The sequence below is a fragment of the Gymnoscopelus microlampas genome (genome assembly GCF_963454915.1).
Source record: "Gymnoscopelus microlampas genome assembly, chromosome: 15".
Taxonomy (NCBI): domain Eukaryota; kingdom Metazoa; phylum Chordata; class Actinopteri; order Myctophiformes; family Myctophidae; genus Gymnoscopelus; species Gymnoscopelus microlampas.
Genome location: NC_139952.1, coordinates 26805607 through 26821453, shown reverse-complemented (window position 1 = coordinate 26821453; position 15847 = coordinate 26805607). Strand labels below are relative to the sequence as shown.

General features: G+C 43.8%; 1 protein-coding gene across 1 annotated transcript; it reads left to right on the top strand.

The window, feature by feature from the left end:
- The first annotated feature begins 11471 nt into the window (after window positions 1-11471).
- ciarta (circadian associated repressor of transcription a) lies at window positions 11472-15847 on the top strand. Its single transcript, XM_084079990.1, has 6 exons — window positions 11472-11670; window positions 13168-13520; window positions 13705-13780; window positions 13903-13981; window positions 14188-14338; window positions 14514-15847. Exons 2-6 carry the CDS (start codon window positions 13182-13184, stop codon window positions 14865-14867), a joined length of 999 nt encoding a protein of 332 aa, XP_083936116.1. The 5' UTR covers window positions 11472-11670; window positions 13168-13181; the 3' UTR covers window positions 14868-15847.

The window sequence follows — 15847 nt, the reverse complement described above, 5'->3', positions numbered from 1 at the left end:
CATGGGGAATTGCAAACAATATTGTGGGCTTGTTCTCATGTGTGGATGGTGTCTCAGCCACCAGCAGCAGCAGCAGTCATACACGTCATATGAAGGTCACCTTTGCACTCAGTGGTGTTCGAGATGCACAATTCACCTGGTCAGAGCAGCCTTCCACAAGCTCTCTTTGGTGCATGGCTCCGTATCAACTACGCATGGACTGTTACATCCATTTTCCTCCACGCGGGGGGCCTAAATGTGTGCACATGACCCCTCTCCCCACATGCGGGGGAAGTCAAACATTAATGCTAGCTGGCTTTTGTCAGCAGGATGCCAAACATCCTGTCCCGTTTTAATCAATGGGTGCCCGTGATGACAGGGAGGGGTAGATAGGGCAGTAGGGCAATACACTATGACCTATATTTCAGACTGAAAGAGAGATTTTGCATGGAACTGAGCCGTGCTTCAAATGTGAAATTGGATACTGAACTGGAAATTTGGAACAAATCATTTTTAAGTTATTTTGCCAAAGCAGGGGCAACCTGATAGCTGAGTGGTCAGGGCGTGTACCACATGGGCCCAAATGACAGCGAGTCCAAGGTTTGATTCCTGGCCTGTCAGACCATTTGCTGCCTGTCACTCCCCTACTCTGTCTCTCTTAACTGTCACTTATCAAATAAAGTCTATGTTGTCAAAGCAGACATTTTCCTAACCAGGTCAAATCTGCCCCTTGTCATGCACACATTTTACTCCCCATACAAGATATCTTAAAAACTAGTGGCTGGGTTGCCATGGAATTTACTGTGCACTTTCATGCTCTCTTGAAGATGGCTCCTACAGTTTTTGGTGACCTGCCATTTCTTTTAGTGCTGCACTTAGGCTGAACTCACACCAGCAGCAACAGCGATTTCTATTCCTTGTATTTATTTATTTTGGTTTTATCACAAAATGGGCGTGTCCAAGGTAAATAAGTGAGTGTGATCCAGCAAGAGCTCCACTGCTCCGAGTGGCTCAAGGGCAAGGCAGCACAGCTGTGCCCAGGAGGGGAGCTCACAGACAGGAAGGAGAAGAACGCTCAATGCTTGTCTCTGGCAGCCTGTAAACAGCCTATACATTTTAGGTAGCCTGGGCAGCATTCCATTTTCGGGTATATGATCCGGTCGAAAAAAAAGAAAAAGTGGCCGGATAGGCAGAACCGGAAAGACGTCTCACCCCAAAATAGGTCCGTGCTAATAAAATCCTTGATACGGCATTGTTTAGCTTATTTTTTAAATGTAAATGTGCGTGCATTATCCGGAGACTATTTAGCGTCGGTATTATCCCACGGGGAAATTCTATTCCATTTAAACCGCAAAACCGGATAGGCAGAACCGGAAAGAGGATTGTTTTTTCTTTTTTTTTTTTCAGTAGGCGTGGTCTAGACCGGATCATATGTTGTCTTCTGGAACGCAGACCAGGCTTTCCTCCGAGGTGGAAAGACTGGTGATGCGAGGTTACATTTTAGGAACGAAATAGGCAGTGCAGTTGCTCAATCTTGATTAATTTCACACCTACAACTGCTATTTTAAAACGGCAGCAGCAAGTTGAACTTTTCTCAACTTTGCCGCTCTGCTTTTTGTCTGCTCCACCTCCTGGCGTGGTGGGGAAAGCTTCTCTTCATAGACAATGCATCGAACCTTGCCGCTTTTTCAGAACACGGCAATGACATGCCGCTGCAGGTGTGTATTCGGCGTTTGGCCAAATGTTCTACTTACACCCAAGATGTCTCAAAATGTAATGGGCCGATAGCCACAAAACATTATGCGCTCTCAAAATCTAATCTGCAGATTGCCGTGAAACTTGTTCAGTGCATTCTTGCTCCCTGGAATATGAATGCTAACTATTTGAGTGAGCCCATGACCTTTCCACTAGCACCACCCTCCGGCCAAAATATGAACTTTGCACACACAATATCTTATAATCTAATAGATTTGAAAATGAAACCTTTGTTGATGCTGACTCCACGGCCTTTAGCAACCCTTTGGCTAAAAAGTAGGTGTAGGTATGGACTATGTAGTTTGGTGTAAGGAGTATGGCTTTGAGTAGCTGCTGGCAAGGCTTTAAGACTCATATAGTCTTTGTTGTTTTTTTATATGAAAATGTTTCACAGTGGAGATGGGTTCAAATCCTCTATGTAACCCATGTACATTATTAAGCCACTGGCTTGGCTGGGTGCTCCAACAAACACATTTGGCCATTCATGTTTGCCAGATAGGGAGGGCAATCTCTGTCACTGCAGTAGCAACTCCTAGAGGTTGGTCTGGTTGCCTGTTCAGCAGGGTACGAAACTGTGAAGGATGATGTGTTCTTCCCCAGGCGATACGGCCTCCTGGGGAAACTCCTCACTGTCAGGTGAAAAGAAGCGGCTGGCGACGACAGCTGGCCTGGTGGCTCAAGACGCTCTTGGGCATCTGAGACCATCTGATAATTGGAAGGTCAGTAGTTGCCCCTCAGTCTGTAGTGTCCCTGAACAAAACACTTAACCCCTAACTGCTCCTGGGTGCAGTATTAATGGCATCCATTGCTCCTAATAGTTAGGATGGGTGGGCTAAATGCAGAAGACGAATTCTACACACGCTTCATGTGCAAATGTACTGTAGCAAAATACTCCCAACAGCTAAAAGGGACATTGTTATCATTATTATTATCAAATGCTGATTTAAGAACTAGAACTTGGCTTATATACAATAATGACTATATTGCTATAAACATTTATAAATAAAAATCTGTGTGGTATAACTGCATTATGATATAGCCTACAGTAACTGCACATGTAACATTTTCCATGTGGAGATAGAAATGCTTGTGTAATACTTTTGTGCATCCACATCCTTGCATGTATAACATTTTATCTGAAGATGTTTCATTGTTTAAGGTCTCTTCTTGCCTTGGAACAGAGATAAACAAATGTTGTTGTTTAAGGCTTGTGAGGGCCTGTTCTCTGCCCACACATCACTGGAGGGTTGGCCTTGACATATTGTGTTGTGTTTTATCTCTCTTCTTTCGTGTATCATCGTCATATGTCCAGCTCAGTGTCGCAAAGCCACGCCAATGCCTCTGGTCCCACTTGGAAGAGGCCGTCCTCTGAAGGAGGTCTGTACAGAGGACAGGTGGTGATGATGTGGTCGGCAGTCTGCTCAGGCTCGCCACACTCGCATACTGCGCTGTCTGTCAGGCCCCACTTCTTCATGGGCGACTTGAACCAGCCAACCGCAGTACGGAGGCGGTTCAGCAGTGTCCACTGCCGGCGTGGTAGGTGTTCTCCTTGGACTCCATCCCCAGGGTCTAGGATGTGATGGTGCATCCGTGACGGCTCAGCCGACTCCCACTCCCGTCTCCCGTGTTTTATCTGTCAACATCCTATTGATTGCAGTATGAGGGGTTAGTTAGGTGCCACAGTACACCCTGCTGCCTGATTTGTGATTGTCTGTATCTGTCATTCACTTTCAAATTGGATGAAGTATAATACGATTTTTTCAAGTAAAGTATTTGTACATTATAGTCGGTACGTGGAACTGTCAATCCGATATTGTAAATTAATTACAAAATAATTTGCCGGGCCAGATATTATTGCTGACGGGCCAGTTGTGGCCTGCGGGCTGCTGTTCTCGCTCTTCCCGTTTTAAAAAAAAAATAATAATATTTTAGCGCTTTTTTATGCATTTTATCATTTATAGGACAGTAGGCTGACAGGAAATTCTGTCCCAACAACTTTCAATATTGGACAGTCCTAAAAAACTGTGAGTGTGATCTCCAACATGTTTACAGTCCCTCCAACAGGCTTGTTTTTTTTAAATAAAATTTGGACACTATGAAAGGTATTCTAAAATATCTACTTTAAGTTTTAATTTCCAACTGAATTATTTAGATAATGGACTTATCTTTCATATACAGTTTGTTTGTCTTCATTATCTCCGCCAGGCCGAAGGCATGGCAGAGACTATGTTTTGCCCCCTGTCCATCCGCCTGTCCGTGTATCCGTCCATCCATCCACCCGTTCTTCTGTCTGTGTACAGCTATTCTCCGTTGGTCCAGTGATTAGAGGCCAAGAAAAAACCTTTGTCCTGCATTTTTCACATCTGCTTTTTATAGCGCCACTAGGAGGAACTACGTTGAGGAACAAATGCCACCTCTTTGACATTGCCCTTTTATAGCGCCACCAGGAGGCCGATTTTTGCTAAACACATTTTTGGATATTACTCCTACAGATTTTGTCCAAACATCACGTAAACCGGTACACATTATCTCTATAGTCATGTTATCAAGATGGATCTGTCAAATTCTTCATATTCCATCAACATTGCTGGCCCACAATAACCTACCTGACCTGGCGGAGACCTGTGCTCCGTGGAGCACTTTCTGTAGCTGCTCTTGATATTGTTAAAGTAAAAGTACTTTCATCTTTTTTTCTCACGATACCTAGTCTCTCAAGACAGATATTCTTGATAAATATATATATATATATATATATATATTTTTTTTTTTTTTTTTTTTTTTTTTTTTACGAAATGGGTTCCCAGATTGCCAGATACCTGACTTTCTGGGTGCATTTCATCCAGAAATCCAGAATTAGCATCCTTTATCAGAGCCTTTACCACCATCGCCCTGTGCCTTTCATACACGTGTACAGAGCAAAACAATGTCTCATCACATGCACCACACTGCCTGATGTGGTGACAGGGGTAGTTGCATTGGCTCCCTCCCTTGATGGCATTGAGCTGAGCTTTGTTCGAGCTGTAAACACTGTGTGTCTGGTAGTTTCATTGTGTGATTATTGATATTTGTGACACAGAATTTGATGATCACAGTGTTTATTCTGATACAACTGGCTTTATAGGATATATTTACAATACCTTTATGACACTGAATTGAAGAATCACCAACAGAATGTTTATTTTTCCTATATAGATGGATGGATATTCAATTTAATTTATCAAGAAAACAATCATCAATCAATCAATCAACTTTATTGTCACAACACAGTTACAGGTAAAAGTTAGGTGAAACTCTTATGTATGCAGGCCTTCACGTTAGCAGTTTAAAATAATGAGAAAGAACTAGAAAAAGTGCTCCTCAGAACACAGGTGAGGTCGGTTAATGTGGGCCAGAAATATTCGAAATTCACCAATCACGATGGAATATGAAAAAACAGGACAATGTGAAAAGGGTGGTATGTCTTCCTCGGCCTAGAAGGAATGTGTGTGCAAAGTGTCACGGCAATTGGACGCTGCGTTTATGATTTGAGGCATTTTGTTCAAAACAAGCCACTCCTGCAAACTACATGCCAATCTTAGCCAATCAGGATGGATTATGAAAAATCTGACTTTCTGAATGACTATAGAGATAATGTGTACCGATTTGCATGCTGTTTGGACAAAATCTGTAGGAGCAATATCAAGAAATGTGTTTTGCAAAAATCGGCCTCCTAGTGGCGCTATAAAAGGCTGAAAAATGCAGGGCAGAGGTTTTTCCTTGGCCTCTAGGGAGAGTGCATGCAAAGTTTCACGCTGATCGGTCCAGTTATAGGTACAAATGCGAATCCGCTGTTATAGTGCCACCATAAGGCTGATTTGAAAAATGTGGCATTTCTCCCTTGGCCTGGTGGTAATGTGCATGCAAAGTTTCATGGCAATCGCCCGCTGTGTTCATGATTTGAGGTATTTTGTTCAAAACAGACCAATCAGGATGGAATATGCAAAATCTGAAAGACCTGTTTGGTTTAATGAATATAGAGACTGTGTACTGATTTGTGTGATGTTTGGACAAAATCTGTAGGAGTAATGTTAAAGAATCGGTAGCGCTATAACAGGCCCATGTGAAACATTTGGGGCAGAGGTTCTGCTCTGGCATGCAGGGAGTGTGTGTGCACAGTTTCACATCGATCGGGCCAACAGTGCCGGAGATTAGCTGTTCACAGATGGACGGACAGACTGACAGACAGACAGACAGACGGACAGGATGCAAAACATGGTCTCGGCCATGTCTTCGGCCTGGCGGAGACAATTAGAAGTGGCAAAAGGATACAAAAGCTGAAAAGCAGCATGTTAAAATCTGTATCATGTGAATTAAAAGAGGTCCTGAATTGCATGTGGTGAATTCACTGTAGTCAGTATCATGTAGCTTATAAAGTCCAACATGAAAATGAAATCTTAAATCACCTTATATGTGCATCAGTAGTGCAAGTCAATAAGCACATGCGACAGCCTTAGGTTTTGTTCAACAGTCTGACAGTAGCTAGATAGAAACTCTGCCACAGTCTCCAGTTCTGGCTCTTGATACTCTGGTATCGCTTGCCAGGTCGAGGGCGCAGCAGTGGTTTGAACAGGCTGTGGCTGGTGTGATGTTTGTCTCTGATGATACTCTCAGCCATGGCAACCCTTCTTCTCTCATGTATTTTCTGGAGGGAGCGAAGCTCACCTCCTACGATGCACTGAGCCGTCCACACCACTCTCTGCAGAGCTTTGCGGTCAAGGGCAGTGCAGTTCCCATACCAAGCGGTGGAACCACTCGTCAGGACACTCAATGGTGCAGTTGTAAAATGCCCTGAGGATGCGAAGGGCTCACCCTACATTTCTTCAGGCGTCGGAGGCAGTAGAGCCGTTGCTGAGCCTTTTTCACCACGTGAGTGGACTGTTCACCACCTGACGGTGGCCCAATAGAAAGTCCAGTATCCAGCTGCACATGGTCGGGTCCAGGCCCAGGTGACTGAGCTTAGCTTTGTATTTTGTTTGGCAGGAAATATGGTGTTGAAGGCAGAAATGTAATCCACAGCATTCGGACACATCTGTTCTTCCCCACATCAAGGTGTGTGAGGGCAGTGTGTATAGCCAAGGCAACTGCTTCGTCTCTGGATCTATTCTGGCGATATGCAAATTGCCATAGATCCAGTGTGACTGGCAGGAAAGAACAGATGTAGTCCCTCACCAGCCTCTCAAAGCATTTGCTGATGACTGGAGTAAGGGCAAACGGTCTCCAGTCATTCAGACACGCAACCTTGGGGTGCCACTACAGCCTCTGAGATGGTTAAGGGGCTGGCAGTCATGGGCGGTGCAGGCTCTGGTTGGCTGGAGCTGACAGTCTCAAACCTGGCGAAAAAGGTGTCCAGCTCGCCTGCAAGGGAGGTAGAAGGGACTCTCTGTGCATCCAGTTCTTCCTCTAAAATCTGTTATGGTCCGCAGGCTCTGCCACATACATACTCCTTGTGTTGCCACTCTCGAACTGGTCCTCCAGTTTGGCAGTGTATTCCTTCTTCTCCCTCCTGGTACTTTGGACAGCAGCACGGGTGTTCCCCAGATTCCTGGATCTGAAGGCAGCGTTCCGTGCATTAAGAGCAGCACAAACCTTGCCATTTATCCAGGGTTTCTGGTTGGGGTAGATCCGAACTGTCTTTTTTGGAACAATGTCCTTGATACAGTTAATGAAACTCTTGACAACTCGTTGACATTGAATCATGGTCAGATGTGAGATATTGAATCATGTTCAGAAGGGAGAGTAAGGTCACAATGACATTACCTACTAATATTGCTCAAAGCAAGGAAATGCAAGTTTGTTTGTATAGCACATTTTAACACAAGGCAATTCAGTGCTTTACTCAAAGCATTAAAGGAGCACTTCTCCCATTTTCAACCATAATTGGTCCACACTAATGCTCATTATTAGATGGCACAAATTCTGTCACTCTGTCTCATTGATGGCCTATAGACAGTTCAGAAACCTGCCTACCAATGACATCACTCACAGATGGGGATTTCAAGCTAATACAAAACATCAGCCTTTCTCTTCCTGGAAAGTTAACATGTTGAAATAGAAGCCATATTGTTCTGACATCAGTAAGAAAATAACCTTTTAAACGACCAAAGGTGCCAAATGATGATGTCGCTGGTAGGCAGGTTTTTGAACTCTCCACAAAGTGAGAAGACAGAAATGGTGGCATCTTATAATGGCCAATAAACATTATGAAAAAGATTAAGACAGTAAAATAAATATATTATGAAAGGACATTTGTACCCAATATTCAATTAGAATTACATAACGTTCTGAATTGATGTGGATCAATGTATACCTATTAGGCTGTTAGAAAGAAGCAAAAGAGAATGAGAGTGAGAGATTACACTACACAAGTTTACCATTAATATTATTGTAAATTGAAATATAATATATAGAAACATATTGATGTATTTATTAATTGTTTATCCAGTGAAATGTGTTAACAGGGGGGTTGCTGAACACGTTTGGAAAGCACTGTATGCATAAGTCAATTTTTACTTTGACATATGAAGATGCCAAAAATTGCCATTTGCCTATATCTACAAAAGTTGCAGCATAAAGTATTATCTTATCACTCAAACAGAGAGCGTCTCCTTTCAAACCCCAATGGTTCTAATCAGCCCCCCGCCCACAGGAGTGGCCCAATTCTCTCACAACTTGCTACAAAAATCCCTCATGAAAAACTATATAATCAACTACCTTTCATTTTCAACCTTCACATGTGTCTCCTTCTCTAATAATCAAAAAGTGCTATATATTTCATCTCGCAATTTACTTCCGGATGGTTCGTTTTGCACTTTTTTTGCCACATCGGTCACGGGAAAGAAATAAGCGCTGCCGTGGTCTATGGAAACGAGCCCAAAAGTGCACCCAAATAAGCCCAAAATCGCTTATACAAACAGTCAGACCTGGCAACGCAGCCTACGCCAATCATGCGTGAGAGATCTACAAGCTATGGGGCAGAGACGCCACCGTATCTTAGCAACAACTACAGCGCTCACTCTCATTGGTCGTGTCACGCTAAGAGCAGTCTCCAGACAATGGCATCGCAGACAGCTTGCTGTTACTGCTGTAGCCATCACAGTTAGTCCCAGCGACGACGGACAGGGCGCTGTGATAGCTGCCATGTCGCTAACGCTAACGTGGTTGTCATGCCTGCAGCGGCTGTGCAATCACTTTGTCAACAATGCACGTTCGTGTGGTGAATGTCAATATTGCTGCTCAGTTAGTCCATTGTAGATGGTGTATGTTTGTGTGTGTCTTCTGGAGAACTATAGCTCCACAGCAACTACAGTAACTAACGTAATGGCTGGACCGCCCCGTGCAACGCATGTTAGGCTGCATTATGGTCATGTAGTAATTTCAGATAATTTCGCTCCGATTACAGCAGTGCTTATCAACCCTTTCACGCCGCCCCCCCCCCCCCCCGCCCCCCCCAAATAAACGTACTTGATCTGGGGACCCCCCCATTCTGTTTGACTCCGTTCCACAAGTACATATTGTGAAAATAGCCGATCTACAAGCTCAAAACGCCTCACGTTGAGAGGCTTTGTAAGCTTGTAGATCGGCTATTTTCTACATGACTGCCTCTTTCTTACATTCTTTGACAATGTGGCCCATGTTTTCATAGCATAGTTTGTTGACTACTTTTGCTGCAGAAATGCTCATTTCCTTTACTTTCCTTTTTTTATTGTCTCCGCCAGGCCGAAAGGCATGGCGCAAGACTATGTTTCACCCCCTGTCCGTCCGTCTGTGATAGCTAATCTCTCACATCGTTGACTTAATCGCAGCAAAATAACACCCCGATGAGTCAGTGAGAGCTGGAAAAACGAGGTAAAATGTGTCAAAAGGAGTCTGTACGGCTGTCGATAAATGAACACATGACGTCGGTGGGAGAGGACATTGTGTCTTTTGGACAAACAGCAGCATCGTGCTGATGTTTGTTGTGCGAAGCAGCTTAATGTCAGAGTGTTTGTGTTGAAGCGCCTCAGTGCGGCTGCAGAGTTCATGTGCAACCTCTTCCAGAGAGAGACAGAGACACTAGAAACTCTGCTGGGGAAAAAAAAGACTGCTGGGCATTGACTTTCATATGGACATTGATCTACACACTGCAGGTATATCTGCTACACACACAACATCAAACTACACACTGCAGGTATGATGCAGCGTTTGCATTACAGCCAGCATGCCAGCGTAGTTCCCATATGGTTTCAAGGTGGGCTAAACCATATGGACCCCATGTCAGCAATGTCAGCGGCATCCACTTCAGTCCCAACTGCGATGCCCATGCAGGCTATAAGTAGCTTCTACCTGGCCCTTAGGTGGGCCCCAACTACCCATGTTTATGTGGGACCAAGGCGGGTCCTACCTGGGTTTGCCCATGCAGGCTTTAACTGGGTTCTACCTGGGCCCTAGGTGTACCCTAACCAACCACAGTGCAGTGCCCATCGCTCCAATTGTTGTGACGTCAGGGCTCTCAATACTGCACATTGGTGGAGGAGGAGGGGCCGCAGGGCGACCGCACACATCGCTGAACCAATGGTAGCCCACGGATGTTTCCTCTGGGGATTTACAATCTGCCCCTCTATGCCACATATCATCCGCACTACAGGGTCTTCACTGACCGAGCCACGGCCCCACTGACCCTCATGACGCTACGCCACTTATATGAGTTGCCAAGTGGCCGCGGGCGCTACGTGGGCGTGGCCGCGGGCTAGACGCGAGCCCCCGCGTAGCGGGGGCGAGCTTCTAGTTAGACCAAAGAACAGCCCCTGGTGCTAGCCCTCTGCTGGTCTGTTTTGCTAGCTTGGTATCATGTCATAGATTTCTCTAGTGTACAGTACAACGTGGTTATATCACAGGCTGATTATGTTTATCTGGCATAGTGCTTATTGCAAGTGAGCATGTGCGGCGGGTGACTAGTGTGTGTGTTTGTGTGTATATGTGTGAGAGCAGAGGAGCAGCTTTCCATACCGACAACACGTGAGGGAGTGACCGGGGAGGGGTACAGTACGAGCGTACCGTTAGCAACCAATCACTTGGGAGAACATCGCAGATTGGTCCTGCGTTCAGCCAATGAACAAAAACCCGTTCCGCGCAGCGGCCAATGGCGGAGCTCGGCACAACACGTGTAGTGTCTGTGGAGCGTGGTGGTGCTCGGCACGTTGTCTCCCTCGCTGGAGCAGAGGACTGAGAGGAGAGGGAGGGGGCTGGCAAAGTAAATGAAATGTGAGGATCAGTGTTGCCATGTCCGCTTATTATAAGCGACTTTGAGCTTGTTTTTCTGTAAAGTTGCTTGGAAAATATTGGTAGTTTTTAGGGGCTTGTTTCTAAAATGTAGTTGCTTATTTGGCCTTGCTTCCTAATGTTGTTAAACCAGTGTTTCTCAAACATTTTCAAGTCAAGGACCCCCAAATTAATTTGTATTTGTCTGCGGACCCCTATCTGAAACATTTTGTGGCAGAGATTTGTGTTGTAAAAATGTTCCAAAATGAATATAATTAAATTAAAAGATCTACAACCTCACGACGTATCGCATCGCGACGCGTTATGAGCTTGTAGATCGGCTATTTTCAAATAGCCGTAGCCTTGTCACTTCTTTTAGGCTTGTTTTAGACCGGTTGCTTATTTCTCTCGCAAAACCTGGCAACACTGGTGAGGATGACAAGGAGGAAAAGGGAGGGAAAGAGAGGCAACGACAGGACAACCGTTGAGGAGCCGTTGAGCGCGGAACGTTATTGGTCGAGTTTTATTTCGTAAGAAGTTGAGCAGCGAGAGACAGAGCGTGGACACCTCGCAGCAATAATCTTCATTCGTTAACGTTGGAGTTGTTGTTTGTTTTTGCGGCTGAAAACCTGCACGTTTCCCGATCCAGTCCAAATAAAGGTGAGAAATTCAATATTACGAGCGAGATCTTGTTCCATGGTTATTCAACCCCTTAGAAAGGGGATTTGTTCAGTGTCTATTTATTTATTTTCTATATTATTATGTGCAATTTGTAGATGGGTTGTCACACCATCTGAAATGCGTGGAATTTACATATAATAGTATGGTTGTTAAGCAGTTTAACAGTTTACTGTTACTTGGTGTGCAGCAGCACACAGTACCAATAATTACAAAAAAAACATCTATTGTAGCTTTAGCAGCTATAGCTACTGATTCAAGGATAATGTCTGTTCGTTTGGTTAGATGGGGGAATGTAATGATTATGAGACATATTTGTTGTTTTGTCTAGATAAGTTGCTGATGTTTGTCTCCCAAAATGGGTGCATTGGTCTCCATCACCAGCGTGCCAAATTCCGGCTTACATTCCTTTAGATACAGCCAAGTATAGGGTGCATTTTCTGTCATGGATGTGTGGATAAATTAAAACCAGTGTGGCATAGGTTAGGTTGGTACTTTACACGTTTTATACGGCATAAACTAGAGTTATTATTAGGCATAAGCCCGTTAGTTTATTATTGTCGCTGCTGGAATTTCCAGACGTGTTCTTAAGCAACTGACTCAAATCTTATAACGACACGGTGGACACACAGTGCAACACAGTTTTCTCTCTGCTGTCTCACTCTCTCACTACACACACCCACCCCACACACCCATCACGTGTAGACCTACAGTATCACTGCTGTAAGAGACATTGTAAAATGTCTGGCATAAATCCTGATCCTAATTACTAGCAGCTGCAGCTTAAATGATGACCAGTTTAAGAGTTAATACATGGCATGTGGATAGATATCCTATCCACTTAAACCAGATAGTTTATTTCTACAGTATATTATTGCTTGGCAAACTGGATTGTTTGAGCTAGTCATTGTCAACTGACTGGCATACTGCCGCGTATGATGAAAAAATGGTCACTCAAGGACAATACCACCAAACGACACCTCTGGGATTTCAGAGGATAAGTTAACAGAAAGAGCCCTTCCCACAAACATTAGCCCATTTGTCTGCCATGTAATGAACTATGATGGTGCATCTTGCCTTCTCATTAATCAATTCTACTCGTGGACTCTCAAAAAACAAAGGCAGCAGCACGTGGAGTCCACATCTGCTGAGCAGCAAATACACGTTATTGATCTGAGTTACAGGATAAGTGTATTGGGATTACATTTTTTACAATGTTGCAATTGCAACATGAACTTTGATACAGCTGTGTCCAAATGTTTTAATATTAAAAGCCTTAAACAGTTTGAATCTGTTTGTCAGAAATGCATCAAATTACCAGAAAACCTTAATTATGTGGCCACATGAAAACCTCTTGAAAGTTTCATAGCTGGGCCATTTGGTGGTAACATATTCTTCTGATGTAAAAATGTTGACCTGTGTTTCATATGGATTTGGGATTTGTTATTCACAATGCTTACCTGTTGCTTTCTATCTCAGTTCTCTGTAGAGAAATGAATTCACTGGGGAAATCTTCCAAATGGCCATCTTGTGAGTCCCTCCCCTCCACTCCTGGCTTGCTGATCAGCGAAAGTGAGCAGACGGAGGATGAGGCGGATGTGTTTTCCTCTGAAGGAGAGGGGGACAGTGGGGTCAACAAGTCACATGGGACCATATCCACAATACGCCTGGCCTTCCCTAGCCATCCAGACCGATCCCTCTGTAGGTCTGAGGATGTCCGGGATGACCACTGTCCTGACAAAATGACCCACCAAAACTCTTCAGTCTCACCAGGAGCTATCACATTCAGCTCATCCTCAGCCACACCCGGAGACCAGGCCTTTGCTCAGAAAGTGAGTTAATTATTTGAACATTCCATTGTTAATGTTTTCTTTGTTAAGTGTGATATCTGCAGTTATATAACAACTGGTAGATGGCTCTCAATAACATTGGGTCAAACCAGCACTGCAATGACTGAAACCGATATGTTCTGTGCAGTAGACTGACATACGTCTGTCTCTTCTGTCCTTTTTCCAGTGCGCTGATTTGCAGAGATTTATCAGACCTCTATTTGAACTTTTGAATGGGCTGAAGACTGGCCGATTTGACAAAGGTATGCAGTTCTTTATTATCTCATGTCTTGACAAATTTCATACATTGATATTGATATGCTAGAGTCCATCATCTTACTCCGTGTTTTTGTTGACACATACAACTTTGTTTTATCTTTGGCAGGCTTGTCCTCTTTCCAGCAGAGTGTTGCCATGGATAGACTGCAAAGGATTCTGGGAATTTTGCAGAAGCCTGACATGGGGTAAGGCGGTCACAACTAGAAAGACTAGTGCTTTGTATTAATGGTGATATGTGTGATAACTGGGACTGTCTCACCCCTGTTACATGGGACCCCTCTGAGTTTTACTTTTCTCAAGATAGAAAACAAAATTAAGGAGTTGGCCTCCTTTACAAAATATATATATTTCTTGGAAAACCAATGTTTTTTCCTTTCTTTTTCTCGTACAGTGAGAAGTACTTCAGAACCTTGCTACAGGTGGAGATGATGTTGAAAATATGGTTCCCTCTGATGGCTAAAGAACGCTCGACAGCAGCACCGACCGCCACTCCGCGTCTGCATCAACGCTGGCGCCAAAACCAGCTTCACATCCCTGTTAAGGTAGGCCTCTTAATAGCTGTTTCTTTTGTTAGCACAGACAATGCTCTCTTAAAGTATGCATTGGATCTTTTATTAGCCTTTGTGATTGTACCCTGCCGTGGTTTATATTTTATAATGGCGGATGAGACCTTCAGTTGTCCTTTTTTCTTATTTTGATTTTGTCTTCCTATTCTAGAAACGAAAGCTGAGCTGGATTGAGTCTGACGCCCCTGACATCATCTCACCCCAGTGTAAACGACATCAACAAGACCGACAGATGGAGAGCTGTCAGACAGATACGTCAAAACACACAGAGGCCACAGGTCTACCTGTGGCCTCTAATGAGCATAACAGCCTTGGACAGAACAGCTGGACTTCTGCATGTGATGGCGCCGGTACTTTAGACGGGCCTTTGTATTCATGTAGCAGGAGGGAAACTGTAAGTTGGAAACAACTTGCCAATCCCTCCCCATCCCCCAGTGGCAGCCCAGCTACACAAGACAGTTCAGTCTCATCGAGCTCCACTGTCCCCCTGGTTGCTTCACCTTAACTGCCCACGCTTGGACTGCTGCCACACAGCGATTGGCACAGGCGGGTCTGCCAACGTGAACAGTCCAGGGACGGACCTCGGATGACATCAGAATTAATCTGAGGGAGGAGCCAACTTTTGGCTGATTTGCTGAGGCATGTAAACAAGAACGGGAAGACATTCATTAACACTTACCCAGTGCAAGATGAGATTACACTGGAACCCATTGCACTGTATCAACATCAGATATATTTAAGGGAGTGTTACTATTTCCAGTCCTGATGTAAAAAAGGCAATATGTATTCTGTTTTGTGATTTTCATATCATGGAAATAATCAATTTCAGTTTTTCCAAAAGTAAAGGAACTCACAGTGGAACATCAATAGCACATTTACAAATACATTTTTTAATTACACATTTATTATGACTCCTAAATGATTGTAAAGTGTGCCATGCCAGAGGCATCAACCATTGTTGAGAAGTGCCAAACAAAACCATAGCTTTTAATTCCACAACAGCGATTGCATGTGCATCAGTGTTTTTAAGACTCTTAATAAGCATAACATTTTTGCTCCTGTGTCATTAGGGATTAATAACTGTAGTTGCACTTTGGATCACATCGAGGAAGGAATAACCAGAAATGCTGACGTCAAAGAGTCATAAGTTATTATTTATGAAAGATCTGTTTAAAAGGATCAATACTTGAAAACCTGGATACTTATGGCAGCCTTTGAGCCTTGTGATTGTGTGTTACATCTGAATAGGCTTTGTTCTTTATGACTTATTTATTAATTGTGTTTTATTTGTTATCTTTTGACACTGAGGATATGAAGTGTTTTGGTGGAAGAATTCTCACTCTTAGGTAATTGCTAAATGTATGTTTTACACAAGGTTTATAAATGCAAAGCTGCTAGGGCTGTCCCCTCTTTCAATTAACCCATCGATTTGATCTTAGTCGACCAAGACTTTTAATAAATTAGTCACTTTAAAAAAAGATATTT